Source organism: Tachyglossus aculeatus, chromosome 10 (genome assembly GCF_015852505.1).
Source record: "Tachyglossus aculeatus isolate mTacAcu1 chromosome 10, mTacAcu1.pri, whole genome shotgun sequence".
Lineage (NCBI taxonomy): Eukaryota > Metazoa > Chordata > Mammalia > Monotremata > Tachyglossidae > Tachyglossus > Tachyglossus aculeatus.
The window spans coordinates 7,925,111-7,945,152 of NC_052075.1; the positions used below are offsets into that span (position 1 = coordinate 7,925,111).

Below are 20,042 nucleotides of genomic sequence, written 5' to 3' on the forward strand. Positions count from 1 at the left end.
TGAAAAGTCAGATGCTTCATCTCTTGGATACCAGGTAGAATTCTCCTTAATACTATCACATTGATAAAAATTTGTTCTATCGCTCAGTACCTTTGGAGGACTCATAATAGTTGTAGCTTTAGGAGATATTTTTAATTTGGCAAATTTAAGTGTTGAATTGATGTACTTACAATAGATGATAAAAATGGATCCTTCTCCCAGTAGAAAGTCCTTCACTTAGTACTCTTTCACAGTAGAAATATTTTCAGGCCAGTATTACTTATAGTGCTCTCCCACTTTGAAATAATCTCACTTTGAGATATCTTTGAGATATCTTCAAGATATCTCCCATTTTGAGATAATGCTGCAAGGTTTACCTTGGCTTCCGCCAGACTTGATAATGTTTAAAGTCCACTTCAGTTCAGAAATAAATACTGATGTCTATTTAGCAAAGCCCAAGTTGCTTTTTTGTTCAGTGGAATATGGAGAGCACTAAAAATTAAATACTCTATCACATATGTAAACAAATCTAATTCAGGGTCTTTTTACTGGTAAATATTTACATTGATAGCTGATCATGTAGATATATTTGTTGTATTTGTATTACCATTGTCTTTTATGTGTTTTATATTGTTTTGATGAATTTTTGAATCTCCATTGTATTAATGCAGTTTACATTTTTCCCAAAGAAAAACTGTACTTTGCTTAGCATGTTATTTTCATGGAATCAATCAAGACTTAAAATGGGCTCTAGCAGTATTGGAATTGAATCCTCCATTTTAATTTAGCCACTTTAGTAGCATATTACAATGCAACTGTGTGTGTGTGTGTGTGTGTGTGTGTGCGCGTGTGTGTGTGTGATAGAGAGAGATTAGGTTTTTTTTTTTTACATTAGGCAAATGAGAAACTCAACTCAAAATTATGTATATTTTTATCCACTGCTTTGGAGAAAAATACATTCTTGATATTTTATATCTGCAATTAGAGGACCTGGGCAGTTTTCATGAACATTTACGATGAACCAGGTCATTTGAATAAGAATATAAAATTGACCATTCTAGCTCTACCTCCATAATATACTTGTAAACTACCCGGTGTTACGAAAGTGTGAAAGTTGAAATGCAGCATCCACACCAAGGTAATTATCCTCCAAAATGGAAGCCAGTGAACTTTAAAATAAACAGGTTTGAATACATCATTTTCTTTGAAGACTTAATGAAAGGTTTCTCTTCCTTCGCTAAAAGTCATCTCCTCGAAGGCAAGCCACGACTAGGGTTATAGGTCAGCCATGTCTTCACACCTCACAGCTGTGCTGCTGTCTTGCCAATCATCAGGGGGACTGCACTTACATTACAAATGTGTAGCAATCAGCGGTCAATAGCTGTCACTCAACCCCCTCCGTTGGTCTGGCCAATGTGAATTTCTCTGCGGGAGGTACTAATAACAAATCTTTTTCTTTAATCATAGAGAGTTTCAGGTACCATTTAAGGCAGAGCTCTCCTGTTAATGCTTATGTATAAAGCAGTTAGTCATTGATTCCTTGGCAATCGGTGGGCCTCCTTTTGTTTTTCGTCAACAAAGCCTAAGGAATCGAAAGCATTTCACTTCGTAGTACTGGAGTCAAGTTAGCAGGAGCCTAGTAAAATGAAAATCTGTTGTCTTGGATTTTTTCTCCTTCCCAAGTACACTTGGGGTTCTGCTGTTTTAATTTTCCAATTATGATCTGTTTTACTGGGAGAGTCTCGTACCCTCAAACATGAGCATCGAATTGTTCAGTTAACTAACTGCATACTGTAACTAAGTATACTTTGTGTGTAATTTTATGCAAAGCCTTTGTAGCAAATTGATTTAAGTGCACTTTTGGAACCATCTTAGAACAGAATTGATTCTGTGGTCAATAGACTGATTTTCACAGCAAGACGGAGGTTTGAGGTTTGGTTTATTCTGACATCTAAATACAGTTTTAAACAAATGGATATGGGTTGGTGCTTCTGCAGTGCAGCTTTTACTCTGCAGAAACTATAAAACACAGTGACTTTCAGTATTGGAATGGAATCCAGTATTTTTCTGTTAACGGAAAAAGCATTATAGGAATCTAGCAGAAGAGACCAATTACTTGAATTATCGTTAGAACATTTCAGCAAATTTTATAATTTCATTCGATTTTATCTTTTTTCGAAAGTGGTTAGGATGAAATTAATGATGACAGTCCACTTTTCAATGTGCAGAGTTATAGTTTAAGGAGGAAACCATTTTGTCCAGTATTTAAATCAACTCATGAAGATTTATTCCATTTTGACAGGAACATATGTATATATATATATATATGTATATATATATATATATGTAAACAGTTTGGATTATTTATAGTGACAGGTGCATAGCATTTTGAGGTACCTGTCAAATAACCTTTTCTCCCACACTGACAGTCTCTACTGCTATGTTTTGTGGAGATGGTCATCGTGATTCACAAATCCATTCATCTATTTGTCCGTGAAGAGTGAAACACCTAGGTTGATTCCCAATTCCCACTTTTTTCAAAAACTGCTCCGCCTTCAACCATCCCTGACCATCCCCTTGGTTTCCAGGAATTTGGTATTTGTTTCTTCACATGCCTAGGCACCAATGACGGGTCTGAAAAAAAAATTCTACCTTATAATCATTTAGCTGAAATCCTTTTGCTCTCAGAAATAAGCAAATGCATTTCAACTTGGAATGAAGGAAGAACTCCCTACTGGATTCTCAGCTCAAGCTTCCAGCTCTCCCTTTCCTCTCCCATCTTCCTCCTCCTATTGCCTTCAGTCCCGGTCACACCTGTTGCAGGACCACCTGCCACAAAAGGGTGACTTTGTTAGGCGTAACAAATTCTTCTAGTTTTGTGTAGCTCGACTGAAACGTTCCAAATCATTGGCGGAGACAGAGAGGAGGAGCAGGAGACCCCTCCACATGTGGGACCTCCCTGGTGCCACTTCTCCCAGTCAGTAGATTTTTGTAAATCTATCTAAGTACCTTATGCCCTTTGCCCATTTTTGTTCAATGCCCACCTCTCTGGGCTCTGACTCAGAGGACCCCCACCTCTCTTCCCATCCATTCACAGTTCAGTTCTAGCTGAGGAGCAGGGTGTATTCCCTAACACCAAATTTCAAGAGGCCAAGATTTGTTTTCCAGATTGTACTAAGATTGTTGGCCCTAGCCTGAGAGCAAGACTGGGGAAACTAAAGACGTTAACCCTGTAGGGGTCCAGCTTTCTTCTGACTTGGGTGCTTGGGGCCCATGAGACCTATGGGCTTTCCCCAAATCAAGGCAGAGTTTCCTCTTCAGGGCCCATTAGTGAGTATAAAGTAAGCTCACCTTCCCTCCTCCCTCCATCCTTGAGTGCTGCAGGTCCCTTATCGTTGTTGCCCAAACAACTTCTGCAGAGTTGGATACACAGTGAGCATTCAGTCGGTACTGCTAATATTGATATTGTACTCTACCCTAGTAGAGGGGACAGCTGGAACTTTCAGAGAATGGGAGAAAAAAATGGAGGGAGGAAGGGAAGAGGGAATCCATCAGTGATATACTGTAGAAGTCCACATTTCAGTTTTATGCAGTATTTTGAAGTGGCCGGAGTCAGCTGAATCTAGATAAATAACCATTACTATTTTGCATTTCAAGAGATCCTTTCTATAATCTAGAACTCCTTAATGAGTGTAAAGGCTTTGTTTGAATATGTGCCTTATGCTATCTTTCTGCATCATGAACCCTCTTACAATTTCTCTAGTTTGAAAGATTATCCTTGTTGCTCTGCCACATCTTCCTACATAACCAAGGAAAACTTCATTTTCTAAGCAACAACGAAACTATACAGTTCAGTGTTTCCTGGGAAATCTCAATAAATAGATGTGGATAATAGGAACAGAGAACGTGTTTAGAAAAGAAGCTGTTTAAATGGGTTTCTTATGTGCCAAGGCAGTTTTGTAGATGAAAACAGTAGTTTTGACCTTTTTTTTACAGGTGTCACCGTAGAGCATTTATGGAGTTTACTGCAATGGAAAGCCCTATGTATGCACTAGAGTGCATAAAAATCTGTTTAAGAAGTAAGGAGCTGTTCGGGAGCTAATATTTACTGTTCATTCTAAAGGCCACGTGGCACCTGACACTATTGACCATTTGCAAGCAAGGATTCATGTCCTGAATGATAATAGTGATAAAGACCTAAGTTGAAACTAGGGGCATGTCTGTTGTAGCCTTGATCATAACATGATTGAAAATGGATTCATTATTCACTAGTTTTACTGTCTTAAACACCACAAGTTGATGCCAAGTGCATCTCTCTAATATCTTTTTCACTATTTTTCCTCCTTTTAGACTGTGAGCCCACTGTTGGGTAGGGACTGTCTCTATATGTTGCCAATTTGTACTTCCCAAGCACTTAGTACAGTGCTCTGCACATAGTAAGCGCTCAATAAGTATGATTGATGATGATGATGAAACATAAAATAATCTGAACATTAGAATCTCCTTTTCATCCTGGTTCGAGGCTTCAAGGTAGAGCTGCAGCATGCTGCCACTGTAACGTTTAAGGCAAATGAGGTTTCATCAGTTCAATAAAACTTTATATTAACTAGTCTCCCCTTTGTCCTTCCTATTCAAACTGCATTCTGTAGCTAGTTTACCTTCAGTGAGTGTGTTTCATCTTTTATTTCATTTTTTTAAAATCATACATTTTAAGCAGTTTGTAGGTACTGTAGTATGTGCTGGAGTAATTACAAGATAATTAGGTTGGACATAGTCCCTATCCCACCATGGGGCTCACAGTCTAAATTGGAGGGAGGATTTAATCCCCATTTTATAGATGAGGTAACTGAGGCACAGAGAACTTAAGTGACTTGCCCAGGGTCACACAATAAACAAATGGAGGAGCCGGGGTAACCCAGATCCTCTGACTCCCAACCCATGCTATTTCCACTAGGTCATCCTTCTTATCTAGCTGAAATGCCCACTCCCTGGTTAAAAAAAAAATCAAATATGGGTAAATAATTGGAATGGGACACATCCATTTTAGGAAACTCTTCTCACATTTTGTAGTTCACCAAGCAATTTGGCTTTTAAAATATCCTAGTATTCCTCTCTATGTGAATCTACTATAACTCCTGACGATTGTGCTTCTTTTCCCAAATTGACCAAAGGTCTGAACTTAGGTAATATAGTTATTCCCTCATGCATATTGGATAATTTTTTTTATCTTTCCCTAATATAAATTCTTTCAACTATATCATAGTTTTGAGTTTACGTGTTTCATTTAGAAAAACAGGCTAAAGTTCGATATCTTATCTCGCTTTTCACCCCCAGCTTTTCCTATAAAAACCAGGACACATTACTTATACTCCATTACTCACAAGTTTCTGAAGAAGTCAGTGGCAATACAGATTTATGATATTGCTGGTCAGACTCTAGGGGAGGTTAAACCATGGAGGAAAATAAAATTACCAGTAATTAAATTTACAAGCAGGTTTGCCATCTACAACAAATTTATGGCTTCAAAGTGAAAGATAGTGTAGCCACACACACACGCGCACACACACACCCACTCTTACAGACACAGAAATCCAATCCATCCTTCAATGATCCAGATATTATACTTTGCTATTTCGATTTATATAATTAAAATGATATCATTGCTTTATAAGGTTAATGGGATACTCAACTGGAAACCATACGTAGTAGGTAATAAAATAACCGCATTGCAGTATTGGCTTCTTTTGTTAAGAGCTGTTGCAGTACCTCAGAATCATTAGAATTAGGTTCTTCATTTTTCTTTATTTTTACAAGCACTATGAAACAAAAGAACACACACACTAGATGTCTAATTGGTTACAAAGAATATTCATCGATATTTTTATAAATTGGATATAAATTGAAAGTGTAAAAAGAGAAGGAATCTGAGATATGACTTTTTTTTACTCTTGATCTGCTTCACGAAAGGGTCTCCAGTGATGGTATATCTTAAATTGGACTTTGAAATCTACATGGAAATTGATATTTACCACCAAAATGTTATAGTCCCACAGTAAAGCTGGAACCATTTCTGGTATTATTTTCAGATTGAAGCATTACAAGGAGTAGGTTATTTCCATTTATTTGGATGGTACTAGGCAGTGTGGCTCAGTGGAAAGAGCATGGGCTTTGGAGTCAGAAGTCATGGGTTCTAATCCCTGCTCCACCAATTGCCAGCTGTGTGACTTTGGGCAAGTCACTTAACTTCTCCGTGCCTCGGTTACCTCATCTGTAAAATGGGGATTAAGACTGTGAGCCCCCCATGGGACAACCTGATCACCTTGTAACCTTCCCAGCACTTAGAACAGTGCTTTGCACATAGTAAGTGTTTAATAAATGTCATTATTATTATTATTATTGATTGACCTATTGAGATCCAGTCCTATAGTCCATCCATCAGTGTTTGTGGAAAATTCCAGAGCAGATCTGTAGAAGGTAAAATTTATGGGAGGAGCTTTGTAATCCAGTGTGTAATAGAGTTGACCCTAATAGGCCCAGTAATGGTTGAGCATAATGGGGTCAAAGTTTCTCTAAAGTCCCTTCCTTATGGCTATGGTCTAATAATTTGGCTCCTGCCTAATTAGGAATTACCAACCACTGAACAAATGAGTTGTAAAGGGTCCATAGAGTACACTGAGTCAACTAGTCACCAACTAAAGTTGTTATTGATTTGAATTTTGCAGCCTATGAGAAAAACATTCTCAGGTTTAGAATATTTAATTCTTAAAATTTCTGGGCAGTTTTATTAATCTGATTTCAATTTATTAACACTTTTTTGCCATTTACTGTTGTTTGTTTAGTGCTTCTCTGATTTTCCAGAATTCTCTACAGTGATTTTTACAGTTTGAAGACCTTGTCTTTTGTTTTGTTTCACAAGCATGGGTCCTGATGGCTAGCTATGCTTTTTCTCTTTGCCTAATTTTTAAGCAATAATAGTAGTAATAGTATTAATTAAGCACTTACTGAGGTCAGAGCTTTGAACCAAGATCAGAGAAAAAATATGCAAGTAAGTCAAACACAGTGCCCCTCCAGGGAATCACAATTTAAAGGAAGGGAAGAGTTTAATGAGAGAAACAGTAGGAGGGATGACGGGAATTCTGCATTGAAGAAGCACAGATTTTTATTTTTAGAGATCTGCAAGTTTGTGTGTGAAAGCCTTCTAACATGAAATTCATATCACAATGATTTTTAAAAGATGATTGAAGTTTTTAAAATACAAAGCTGATTATTTACTTTATGTAATGTGGTATGTTTACCACTAAAGATATCTCCTGGTAAGAAGAGATGAAAAAAAAAAAGCTAATGAAAGATTAAGAAGTTGGAGGATATAAATATTATGCACGGTCAGTATTTTCTATTATCGCTCGAATACTGATGTGATACAACTCCTCTGCAGAAACTTGAGGTCAGATATGCACGTTATTCCATGAATGCCCAAACGGAAATTTTAAAAATCTAGCAGTAAAAATTTTACAACCAAATATCCATTTTATTATAGTATTCATTCCTTCTGCTTGCTTTTTTGGGCTGGAGAAGCCCCATTATCCCAGTTGGATAGTAGTGGTAATAGATTTTATGGAGCACCCACTGAGTGAAATACTCCTTTCTCAGGGTTTGTGAAATTCCAAAGAAACAAACGACATATTTCCTGCCCTCTAGGAAATTACACTCTGAGGGAGACACATGTTGAAGTAATCTCCCATTGTGCTCTGCAAGTTCACCGTAGCTTTCTGATGCTTTCCACACTGCTTTCTGATGCTTTCCACACTATCTTGGCTGTCTTATTTTCTTGCATGACATTAGAAATGACATAAGCTCAAATTCTGCTCATTTAAAATAGCTTGGTGCAAATACAATTGTAGGTAGGTCAGTGAGATAGGACGGGGTGGGATTTGTTACATGGGAGTAAGGGAAAGTAGATATTTCATAGCTGCTACCCATACGTTTCAGGGGTGATGAATATTAAGGTAGGAACAATCAGGAAGAGTAGTAGGGAATATAAATAAGGCATATGACATTGTCCTCACTGTAGGATACACTTTTAAATCCACCACACACCATTAAACTCATGTATACTCTTGTGGACTTGAGGTTTTTTTATTTTTTAAGGTCATTCAAGTAATCAAAATGAGTATATAAGGAAAATCTTCAGGGATACCCATTGCCATCTCTTTAAGTTTACTCTAAGCTTAGGCAAGGCTGAAATTGATATAGTGTAATGGACACTCTTGTGGAAAGATTATTACCAGCTATTATTGGTAGGTAATGGGAAAGGGGTTTGTAATAGTCAAGTTTGGTTAAATTACCAGCTCACATTCTGAGAGTAGTCTCACTGATTAGATTTTATATTAGAAAAGAAAATGTTGGAAAAGACAGAGAAGAAACGTGGTTTAGTGAGTAGAGCATGGGCGTGGGAGGAAGAAGGACCTGGGTTCTAACCCTGGCTCTGCTACTTAATAATAATGGCATTTATTAAGCACTTACTATGTGCAAAGCACTGTTCTAAGCACTGGGGAGGTTACAAGGTGATCAGGTTGCCCCATGGGGGGCTCACAGTCTTCATCCCCATTTTACAGATGAGGTAACTGAGGCACAGAGAAGTTAAGTGACTTGCCCAGAGTCACCCAGCTGACAATTGGTGGAGCCGGGACTTGAACCCGTGACCTCTGACTCCAAAGCCCGTGCTCTTTTCACTGAGCCACGCTGCTTCTCATCTACTTGTCATCTGTGTGACCTTGGACAAGTCACTTCACTTCTATGTGCCTCAGTTCTCTCATCTTGAAAATGGGGATTAAGCATGTGAGCCCCATGTGGGATAGGAACTGTGTCCAACCTGATTACCTTGTAGTTATCCCAGCACTTAAAACGGTGCTTGGCACAAAGTAAGTGCTTAACCAATACTATAATTATTTTTATTATTATTATTAACCAATACTGTAAAAAATGCATGAATACACATTTGCAAACTTCTTTTCCTCCCTAGAGAATTGTAGATTTTCCTTGTGCATTGATTGAAATTGAGCAGAGGTGCCCTTTTCCAACTGGCCAAGTGTTGCCCCCCTCCCAACTGGGATCTGTGGGTCCAGCTACTGAATTCCTCTGTTTGGTGGTACCCATTGTTCTGTGGCTGTGCTATGGGGGACCCCTGCCCTTTGGAGGCTGTCCTTTCAGAATCAGTGCTGAAAGCTTTCTTCCTGGGAAGTTCCCTTGAGCAAACACCAGGCAGGAGCTACTAATGGGTCTCCATAAATCACAGGGACCTAGGCCTACCTGCCATGTCAGCCGACCTGTAGGTTCTCTCACACCCTTGTTCTCAGTAAAAATGCTTGAAAACCTCCCAGTGGCCCATACACATTGAAATCTATTTGTGAAGAGGGATCTTGGTCATCTACCAAAACTTTTATAGTCTCCCAAGCCCATAGTACAGTGCTCTGCACAGAGTAAGCACTCAATAAATACCATTGACTTTTTTTCCCCCCGATTCAGGTGACCCTCTTGTAGTATTGCTCATCCCAGTGGTTGCACACCATTTGGTTATGGATATTTTGAGAACATCTTTCATTCATTCAGTCATGTTTATTAAGCACTTACTGTGTGCAGAGCACTGTACTAAGCACTTGGAAAGTACAGTTTGACAACAAATAGAGACAATCCCTACACAGCGGGTTTGCAGTCTAAAAGGGGGGAGACAGACAACAAAACAGAACAAGTGGACAGGCATCAATAGCATAATTTGAAGTAATCTTTGGTCTCTTCCCACTTCTAATATGACCAGCATGGACTGAGGTGGCTTAGCCTATTTTCAGCTGGTATGGGTCTGTTTGGGAAGGGGTAGAGATGGGACTGGGGTCAGTGCTGCCATCCGGATCATCTTTGTGCAGAAACGCTCCGGGCATGTTACTCCCCTCCTGAAAAGTCTCCAGTGGCTACCAGTCAACCTACGCATCAGGCAAAAACTCCTCACTCTCGGCTTCAAGGCTGTCCATCACCTCGCCCCCTCCTACCTCACCTCCCTTCTTTCCTTCTACAGCCCAGCCCGCACCCTCGGCTCCTGTGCCGCTAACCTCCTCACTGTGCCTCATTCTCACCTGTCCCGCCGTCGACCCCCGGCCCACGTCCTTCCCCTGGCCTGGAATGCCCTCCCTCTGCACATCCACCAAGCTCGCTCTCTTCCTCCCTTCAAAGTCCTACTGAGAGCTCACCTCCTCCAGGAAGCCTTCCCAGACTGAGCCCCCTCCTTCCTCTCACCCTCCCCATTCTCCTGCCCTACCTCTTTCCCCTCCCCACAGCACCTGTATATATGTTTGTACAGATTTATTACTCTATTTTGCTTGTACATATTTACTATTCTATTTATTTTATTTTGTTAATATTATGCATCTAGCTTTACTTCTATTTATTCTGATGACTTGACACCTGTTCACATGTTTTGTTGTCTGTCTCCCCCTTCTAGACTGTGAGCCCGTTGTTGGGTAGGGACTGTCTTTACATGTTGCCAACTTGTACTTCCCAAGTGCTTAGTACAGTGCTCTGCACACAGTAAGTGCCTAATAAATGATTGAATGAGTGAATGAATGAATGGGGAAATTCAGTGTGAAATTGGAACAGTCATGAGGTTTGATATTTATCTACATTCCCCCTTCTGTTTGCTGAAAATTGGAAAAAAAATCATTGAGTATAATGAAATGTTTGGAAATCACTCAATATTTCAGGGTCAAATAGTTTTTCTTCAATTAAAATTTTATTAAAATATGGTTTATGTTTTGAGGGGGCTGAGATGCCGTAATTCAGGATATTTTAGCATTTTGGGGATGTAACACAACAAAGCAGCAAAGTATTTGATAAATAAATACAACTTTTATTTTTAGTTCATGCCAGATATGAAATCTGAGTGGAGTGATTTTTTTTAAGCCATATGCATAACTCTTTTTATTCTTCTTTCCCTATGGGTATGAGCATATTTTGCCAGTTGAACCATCTCCTAAATGAATACTTTATTTTTAAAATTACCCAATGAATATTTATAGGTGTGTGATTTATTTCAGGAGTTCCCAGATACCTTCAAGTGGACTGATTAGCTTATAATAACTTAGTTTATATTTTATGGTTTTGATATCTAACTTTTCATACTGAACTTGATTTTTGCTCATTCCCACATCACTTAACTATGTATTTAAAACAGCATATCAATTGAAAAATGGCATCTAATATATGTAAATATACACTCACCCTAAGAATCATCTGATTTGAATTTCAGTACTAAAAATAATAAGCACTTCATAGGATGAATGATTTTTATGAATTTTTTCCTCATTCTTAGTCTGAAAGATTTATAATTCTGTACTTAAATAGAATGTATTTTCAAATTCAAAGTGTAAATATAGATATTTTGTGGTTATGGCTTTACACCCTCCTTGGGAAGATTTTAAATCAAGTTTTTATTAATGTTTCCTTCTTAAGTGAATTTTATGGTCAGACCTGCTCTGTCATGATCCATTTTCAGTATTACTTAAAGGGCTGTGAAAATGAAATCACAACAAACTGATAATGCTAGTTTTCACCCACCATCTCTTAAGTGGAACTCTTTTTATATATGTTCTTGTAGGAATGATGAAAATTAAAACTACAGAAGAATTTAGAGGGGACTGATATGATTTTAGGACACTTGCTTAAAAACGTATCCACTTTTGTAAAGCTTCACAGTGAACTCTCTTCTCTCGTATTTTGGTCAATTGTACATAGTTTCTACAGCATAGTGAGGATTGTAAACACAAATGTATTACCACCACATCTAGGTGACATCACCTTCTTACCCCACAGAAGAGCTTCTGTCTGAATTTCCTAATATTGGAGACTCAAAACTCTCTGATAATGATGGCATTTATTAAGCATTTACTATGTCCTAAGGTCTGGGGTTTATTCCGGATCATTAAATCTGGCACAGTCCCTGCTCCACAGGAGGCACATAATGTATTGTAGCCTCACTTTTCAAGTGCAGCACAGGAAAATGAAGTGACTTTCTCAAGGTAACAAAGCAGGCCAATGGCAGAGCTGAGCTGAGAATCTGGCTCCCACATTCTCAATCAATCAATCAATCAATCAATCGTATTTATTGAGCGCTTACTGTGTGCAGAGCACTGTACTAAGCGCTTGGGAAGTGCAAGTTGGCAACATATAGAGACAGTCCCTACCCAACAGTGGGCTCACAGTCTAGAAGGGGGAGACAGAGAAGAAAACCAAACATACTAACAAAATAAAATAAATAGAATAGATAGGTACAAGTAAAATAAATAAATAGAGTAATAAATATGTACAAACATATATACAGGTGCTGTGGGGAAAGGGAGGAGGTAAGATGCCGGGGGTGGAGAGGGGGACGAAGGGGAGAGGAAGGAAGGGCTCAGTCTGGGCTTCTCTTCACAAAGCCACCCTCATCTTTAATGATCTTACAGTTAGAAGCTTGGAAGTTTCAGAAAGTCATTTAGTACAATCCCTTACCTCTGATTATTCTTTAGGGCAGTGTTTTGAAAATATCTACACTCTAGGCTGTAAACTTGTTTTGGGCAGGGAATGTGTCTGTTTATTGTTATATTGCACTCTCCCAATTGCTTTCGTACAGTGCTCTGCACACAGTAAGCACTCAATTAGTATGATCAAATGAATATGATTGAATATAGAATATCAATCAATGGTGTAAAATGAGCACTTACTGTATGCAGAGCACTGTACTAAGTGCTTGGGAGAGTACAAAGCAGCAGAGTTGGTAGATAGGTTCTCTGCCTAAAAGGCGCTCACACTCTAGAAATATATAATGAACATAATGTATTATGTATCATATGAAGTCTTCATGTTCTTTATTAGGAGTTTAACTTCTACCTGTGGTTTTTATTTTAGTGATCTGAGTGAAAATCAGATTCAAGCAATTCCAAGAAAGGCTTTTCGTGGAGCTGTTGACATTAAAAATTTGTAAGTACTTCCCTACTGACTTTTAATATCTCTCTCTCTCTTTGTGTGTATATATATATTTGTTTGTATATGCATATGTGTGTATATATATTTAACCCTGCATTGCATGAAATAGGAGGTTCTATATCCCATATTCCCAAAGAACACCAGATATTTTCATTTTCATGAGCTTTCTGAACTCGTCATAACATTTTTCTTTTATATGAGTGTGTATGGTGTAAAATGTTTAAATGGCTGTGTGTAGAGATTTCTCTAAAATAAATTGTTTACAACTGTCACTACTGAACAGAAACATTCTCCATAATCCCAGAATACTCTCATCCAACTCACAGGGCTCTGGCATTGTAAGCATTAGAGATGACAAAGCAGATGCAGTATTTTCTTTCATTTTGGGTAACGTTAGTTTAATAGCTACTCTCTTGGTGTAGATGGTAATTTTAAAGAGGGCATATCAACTGTCCTTTCTGGGCAGAATGGATAGCTATGTCTTCTTCAAGATTTATTCAGCTCGGGGCTTCAGATGATGGTTTTCACTGGATTGCATGTCTAAATGAGCAAGAGAGCTCAATTTAGAAGTGACTCCCCTAAGGCACATTTATTCTTTGAGTGAATGTTTTCTTTACACTTTCTTTCTATCCCTCTCTCATGGGAAAATCATTTTATAGAATCCCTTACTACAATACTTTTTTTTTATTTTGTGCCTTGATAAATCTTTAATTCCATTGTACAAATATGAATTTTATTTAAATGTTCCTATCCTCCAAAGTGTGTACCTTTTCTAATTTAAAGTTCTGCAGCTAAAAATCCAGTATTTCTAAGCTGAAATCTTTTTATTTTCAAAGCTTTATTAACCTTTAGCTGATGCTCTGCCTCTTGGATTTAGGAAATGATAAATATTGTAGTTTTTATTTTCTTTATGCAGTGCGGTGTTAGAAAGAAAGTTAAATAGTAGCCAGCACTCCACTTTTTCCCCCAAGCTTGCATCCTAAATTCAGAATCATCATCATAAATGGTATTTATTGAGCACTTACTGTGTACGTGCTGTATTTAACACTTGGGAGAATACAGTATAACAGAGTGGGCAGATATCTTCCATGCCAACAACAAGTTTACAGTCTAGAGGATGCTGCCTTTTCATCCAAGATCATCAAGAGCCCATTGGCTTTCAGAAGCTGTTTGTGTGCAACTTCCATCAGGGAGTCTTTCCTAGCTAAGTGATAGAGGTGGTGGTTCCTTCCCACATACAACTCCAAAAGCTGGCCCTTCCTCAGTGCTGGAAGGTGACGTCAGATGGCTTACCCTTCTCGAGGTTTCCATTCTTGGCCAAAGAATGGTGCAGTACAGTATTTGGCACATAGAAAGTGCTTAATAATAATAGTAATAATAATAATGATACTTATTTAGTGCTTCCTACATGCCAAGCACTGTTCTAAGCACTGGGGTAGATACAAGGTAATCAGGTTGGATACAGTTCCTGTCTCTCGTGGGACTCAGAGTCTAAGGAGGGAGTAGGATTTAGTCCATGTTTAAGAGTTGAGTTAAGTGAGGAACAGAGAAGCTAAATGACATGCCCAAAGTCACGCTGCAGACACTTGGCAGAGCTGGGATAAGAACCCGAGTCCTCTGATTTCCGAACCTGTGCTCTTTCCACTAGGCCACGTGGCTTCACTTAACTCCAATGCACTTATCAGTTAACATACCATCTTTCTTCCCTCACTAAAGATTTTGACTGAAGCAACTACGCTGTCATTTGAACTCCTTCAATTCAACATTTATCTTCTCACACTGTACTACTGAAACTATTCTCGCCAAAATGAACACCGATCATCTGGAAAACATGAAGTTTTTCCTATCTCCATCCTTCTGGACCTCTCTTCTGTCTCTGTCAGCCACTGAACTACTTTCTAATAGTGACTTTAGGGATGTTTCCATTGATCTGACTGTTTTTATTCTTTCTCTTTTTTGATCATAACTGCTTCCCAGGACTCCTTCTCCCCGCTTGTATTTATCTACTCATTGGCTTTCAAGCCACCTCAGGCCCCGACTTTTCACTTTCTCTCAAACTCAGATTTCCTCAGATGTCCAGGCTATCTCCATTGTCCTTCTTTCTCCTGAAACTCAAATAACTGTCTTCCCCCAAAAAGCCTTTCTATCACCATTCTCAGTATCTTTATCCAGTCTGTTTCCTATCCTCAAGCCTCTCTCTTCTCTAATCTATGTGCTACACACTGCTGCATGAATTCCTGAAGCATTGCGTAGCCCACATCTCCACTCTCCTCAAAATGATCCACTGGCTCCCTGTGTCTGTTCACTTCCAACAAACTCCTCCCAACTGGCTGTAAGGTTCCCCGCCATTAGAGAAGCAGCATGGCCTTGTGGAGAAAGCCTGGGCTTGGGAGTCAAAGGTAATGGGTTCTAATCCCATCTCTGCCACTTGTCAGCTGCGTGACTTTGGGCAACTCACTTAACTTTTCTGTGCCTCAGTTACCTCATCTGTAAAATGGGGATTAAGACGTTGAGCCCCATGTAGGACAACCTGATAACCTTGTATCTATCCCGGTGCTTAGAACAGTGCTTGGCTCAAAGTATGAGCTTAACAAATGTCATCATTATTATTATTATTATTGTTATTATTTGGCCTCACCTTTACCTATCTGCTCTCTTCACCCAGTATTCCCCAGTCCACTGCTTTTCCTTCTCTCAAGACAACATTCTAGTTGTGCCTCATCATTGACTCTTGCACCACCAACCCCCCCACTCATGCTTTTCTCCCAACCTTGGAATTCCTTCCCTCCAATATCAGACAGATCCCAACTTTCCCTATATTCAAATCCCTTCTAAAATCCCACTTCCTCCGGCAAACTTTCTCCAATTCATTTTGCAACACTCTGATCCATATCATCCCTTCAGCCCTCTCTAGTACTTATAAACTTATTTACAGCCCTCTTAGCAGTCTGGTATATATATTCACTCAGTTGATTTATTCTGACAGTTTTGTAAATTTTTTTGTGTTTATCTTTCCCTTTCGAGTGTAAGCTCCTTGTGGGCAAGGAACCTATCACTTTGTTATTCATTACTTCCCAATCACCTAGTAGAATTGCACCAGGTGGATTCTCAATAAATTCTCCGACTACTACCACTGTAACTATTACCTCTCTTGGAGTCAACTTTGACTTTCCCTACTGTCACTCCTCTTTATCTGTTGCCAAATCATACCATTATTTCTTTCCTGTAAAAATATCTCACTGATCTGTCCCTTCCTCTTGATTCCCAAGTCTGTTGAAACTTGGCTTTATTGGACAGAACATGTGTAGATAGCAATAGATTGCCCACACATCTGTTGTAAGATGAGCTAAATTTTGGTGGTCCAAAGCAGGCCAGGTAGAATGACCCTAACAGCGCAATAAATTGTTACCTCAGGTAACATGCTGTAGCTGTCAATTGATGGACAGATGGGGCTGGAATGCAGCAGTGAGGAAGTGATTGGTCATTTTAAGTGAAGGAGTTGAATAAACTAAGCAACACATAGGCACAGTCCTATAAATGTTGGCTGCAACCATAAACCAAAAGAAGTCAGTATTGTTTGGGAGTGTGCTAAATGTGTATTTAAGCACCCATAGACAGAAGGATCCAGGATTCTGCAGAAAGGCCACACAACACTATTGAAAAGTAGAGATGGCACCACCCTAATCCCAGACTAAAATCAATGTTCAATAGAGGATGATTATTCCTTCAAAGACCTTTCACCTTCGAAGGTGATTCTTTACAAAGAAGATCTAACCAGCCACCATGGAGCCACCCTCCCAGTGAGAAGAGTCCATCCATATTTCCTTCTCGGAGGCAACAGCACCAGATTATATCATTTTTGGTGTTTATCCCTTCAAGGTTTGAGAATTGGAGCAGAGATTTCAGGAAGATTGGCAAGAGGCAAGGATGGAAAACAATGCAAGACACTGCATGCAGCAAATGCATCAGCACAGTAAAGAACTAGCTCAGTTTCAGTCCAGTGGAAGGAAGTTCCTGTCGGACTTCTGAGTTTTTAGCCACCCACATCCCCGGATAAATCTTCACCCAATGTAGCATCATATTTGACTACTATGAAATGCCTAAAACAGTCCTAACTACTGAACAGAGTTATTAGGGCAAAGAGGAAAACAAAGGAACAAAAAAAAGTACAAAGCACTATCTGACAATAGCGATAGGTGATTTTTCTATTGCTGCCTCACGTTTATTGACAGCTCTACCAAAGGTCAGTCTACTGACCTACAATAGAGTGTGATATTCAGGATAGTTAAATGAGACATTTATACCGGTTAGATTCTGTCTGTAAAACTGAGTATCACAGTATTTTCATGGCATTGTAGAAAGGGATTGAATTGGCCAGGGTGTGTAAAAGTGCTGGTAGTAACAACATACTTTGGAAGGAGATTTTTAAATCGCTGCAGAGGAAATTGTGGGTAGGATTACAAGTTTCCCAACATATCCTGTTCCTCCCTCAAGGTAAGCTTCACCTAAACGATTCAAGACAGATAGATATCTAGCCTGTTCTTAAGGATCTCAGGGGAAGAAGGTTGTGTAACATGCCTTGTTATTTTATTTAGGGCTTAAAAACCCCTCTTCTATAAGAATACCCCCGCCCCTGTATGTTAACTAAGCCCGTCAGTGTAATTTAAATCCATTTCCTCTTGTTCAGACTTCAGTGTGACAGAAAACAAATGAAGGCACAATTGGCCCTGGTAAATAAGATACTTAGAATCGCATATTTTTTTGAGGGATTTTTGAGACACATTTTTAACTTTGCTTTTATCGCATTAACAGACATCTGCAAACATTGATGAAACATGACAACATTATTTCTGTTGTCTTCCACATAATTTCAACTATGATAAAAACCTACTCTGAATTTGAATTTTTTTTCCTCCTGAAGAGTTTTTAATAAGTATTCATATTATTTTTAAGTTATATGATGGTCAAGGTGAAAGGATTAGGGAGGGAGTTCTTGAGGAACACCACTTCAAGGTAAACTCTAGCTAAAATAGGCATGCTTTGACCAATACAAAACAATTTCTTCTGACATCCCATCGTATCTTACCAAGACACAACCATCTTGCCAGAAGAGTATTCCCTAAGTTTCCAAATGGTAGTCTCTCCAAAATGGCTCAATGGAAAGAGCACGGGCTTGGAAGTCAGAGGTCATGGGTTCAAATCCTGACTCCACCACTTGTCAGCTGTGTGACTTTGGGCAAGTCACTTAACTTCTCTGTGCCTTAGTTACCTCATCTGTAAAATGGGAATTAAGATTGTGAGCCCCACATGGAACAACCTGATCACCCTGTGTTCTCCCCAGTGCTTAGAACAGTGCTTTGCACACAGTAAGCGCTTACAAATACCTATATATATATATATATATATGTATATACCAATATATATATATATATATATATATATATATACTCTCTGTTTCTCTTGGGGTTTCACTTTATATCACTGATGGTTGACTATACAAGTACTCCCTTGGAACCTAAAAATATCACCCCTAGAAATAGAAAGAAATGGATTAGATAAAAAAGAAACAGATAACTAAAGTTTGTAATTAATTTTTAATAGATCTCCCTTTATTAGCATATAGGAAATCAATTTCTATGATTGGATAGGAGAACCACAATATATTAAGACCTAATGACAATGTATACAAGTAACTCTGGCATCGTTTTTCGGTGTAATCCAATTTGCAGCTGCATTTTATCTTACAAATCAAATCTAAACAAAAGTATTGAACTACATCATTACCAATTTAGCTTTCAAAAAAACAGTGACTGAAGCGTAGGGGTCTGAGGTATATAAACTCACCCTATTGATTTCTTCGTTCACACTGAGTTCTTGCAGGTTTGCATTGTACCCCTCAAAGTCTTAGACACATATTTATTGCATTAGAGTACTATTTTCTGTTCAAGGAAATTCAGAATTGATCTGTGATCATAAAATCCATGATTAAGGTAGTTCTCTGCGATATTTTATTGATAAAGATAAAATAATTTACATTTTTATCTGCTGGTAAGACCTGATTACTCATTCATTTAGCCCTGGGCGGTATTAGCTATGGTCAGAAAACTTCCTTCTCAATTTATAGCTTTCAATTGTTCTTTCCTCTTATCTTCAAATATTTTCATAATGCTAACTTCATGATACATGTTGCTTATAAATCTTCCCCTTTTAAAATGATGAAAGAATCGTGATCATCTTACCAATTTTATTTAAGGTTGGGCTTAACTATTTCAGAAAACAGATTCTTCTAAGTCATTAAACATTAACTTCTCAATGTCATGAAACAGTTATTACAGAAGCAGCATGGCTCAGTGGAAAGAGCCCAGGCTTGAGAGTCAGAGGTCATGGGTTCTAATCCCGCCTCCACCACTTGTCAGCTGTGTGACTTTGGGCAAGTCACTTGACTTCTTTGTACCTCAGTTATCTCATCTGTAAAATGGGGATTAAGACTGTGAGCCCCGCTTGGGACAACCTGATAACCTTGTATCTACCCCAGCGCTTAGAACAGTGCTTGGCACATAGTAAGCACTTAACAAATACCATCATAATTATTATTATTATTATAAGAAAATGTTTATTTTAAATTTCTGATCAACTTTTCATTTCCCTAGTTTGCACCGGGTTCTTAATAGCAAACTATTTTGTCAGTTAGGATATGGAAGATCAGTATTTGGACTTCATATTTTCAATTTTTTGTTTTGGGGTGTGAGGTATTTCCTGTTTTCTGCAGAGCACTGTACTGTGGAATGGGAAATTAAAATGCTGTGATAGAAAATAATTCTCAGATGATGATGATGGCATTTGTTAAGCCCTTACTATGTGCAAAGCACTGTTCTAAGCCCTGGGGAGGATACAAGGTGATCAGGTTGTCCCACGTGGGGCTCACAATCTTCATCCCCATTTTACAGATGAGGTAACTGAGGCACAGAGAAGTTAAGTGACTTGCCCGAAGTCACATAGCTGACAATTGGCAGAGCCGGGATTTGAACCCATGACCTCTGAGTCCCAAACAC

General features: G+C 38.6%; 1 protein-coding gene across 1 annotated transcript in view; it reads left to right on the top strand.

The window, feature by feature from the left end:
• Positions 1 to 20,042, top strand: part of SLIT2 (slit guidance ligand 2) — a 320,705-nt gene that overhangs the window by 163,512 nt on the left and 137,151 nt on the right. Inside the window, exon 6 of the mRNA XM_038751941.1 lies at positions 12,913 to 12,984. Coding sequence (XP_038607869.1) covers positions 12,913 to 12,984 — 72 coding nt within the window. The remainder of the gene's footprint in view (positions 1 to 12,912; positions 12,985 to 20,042) is intronic.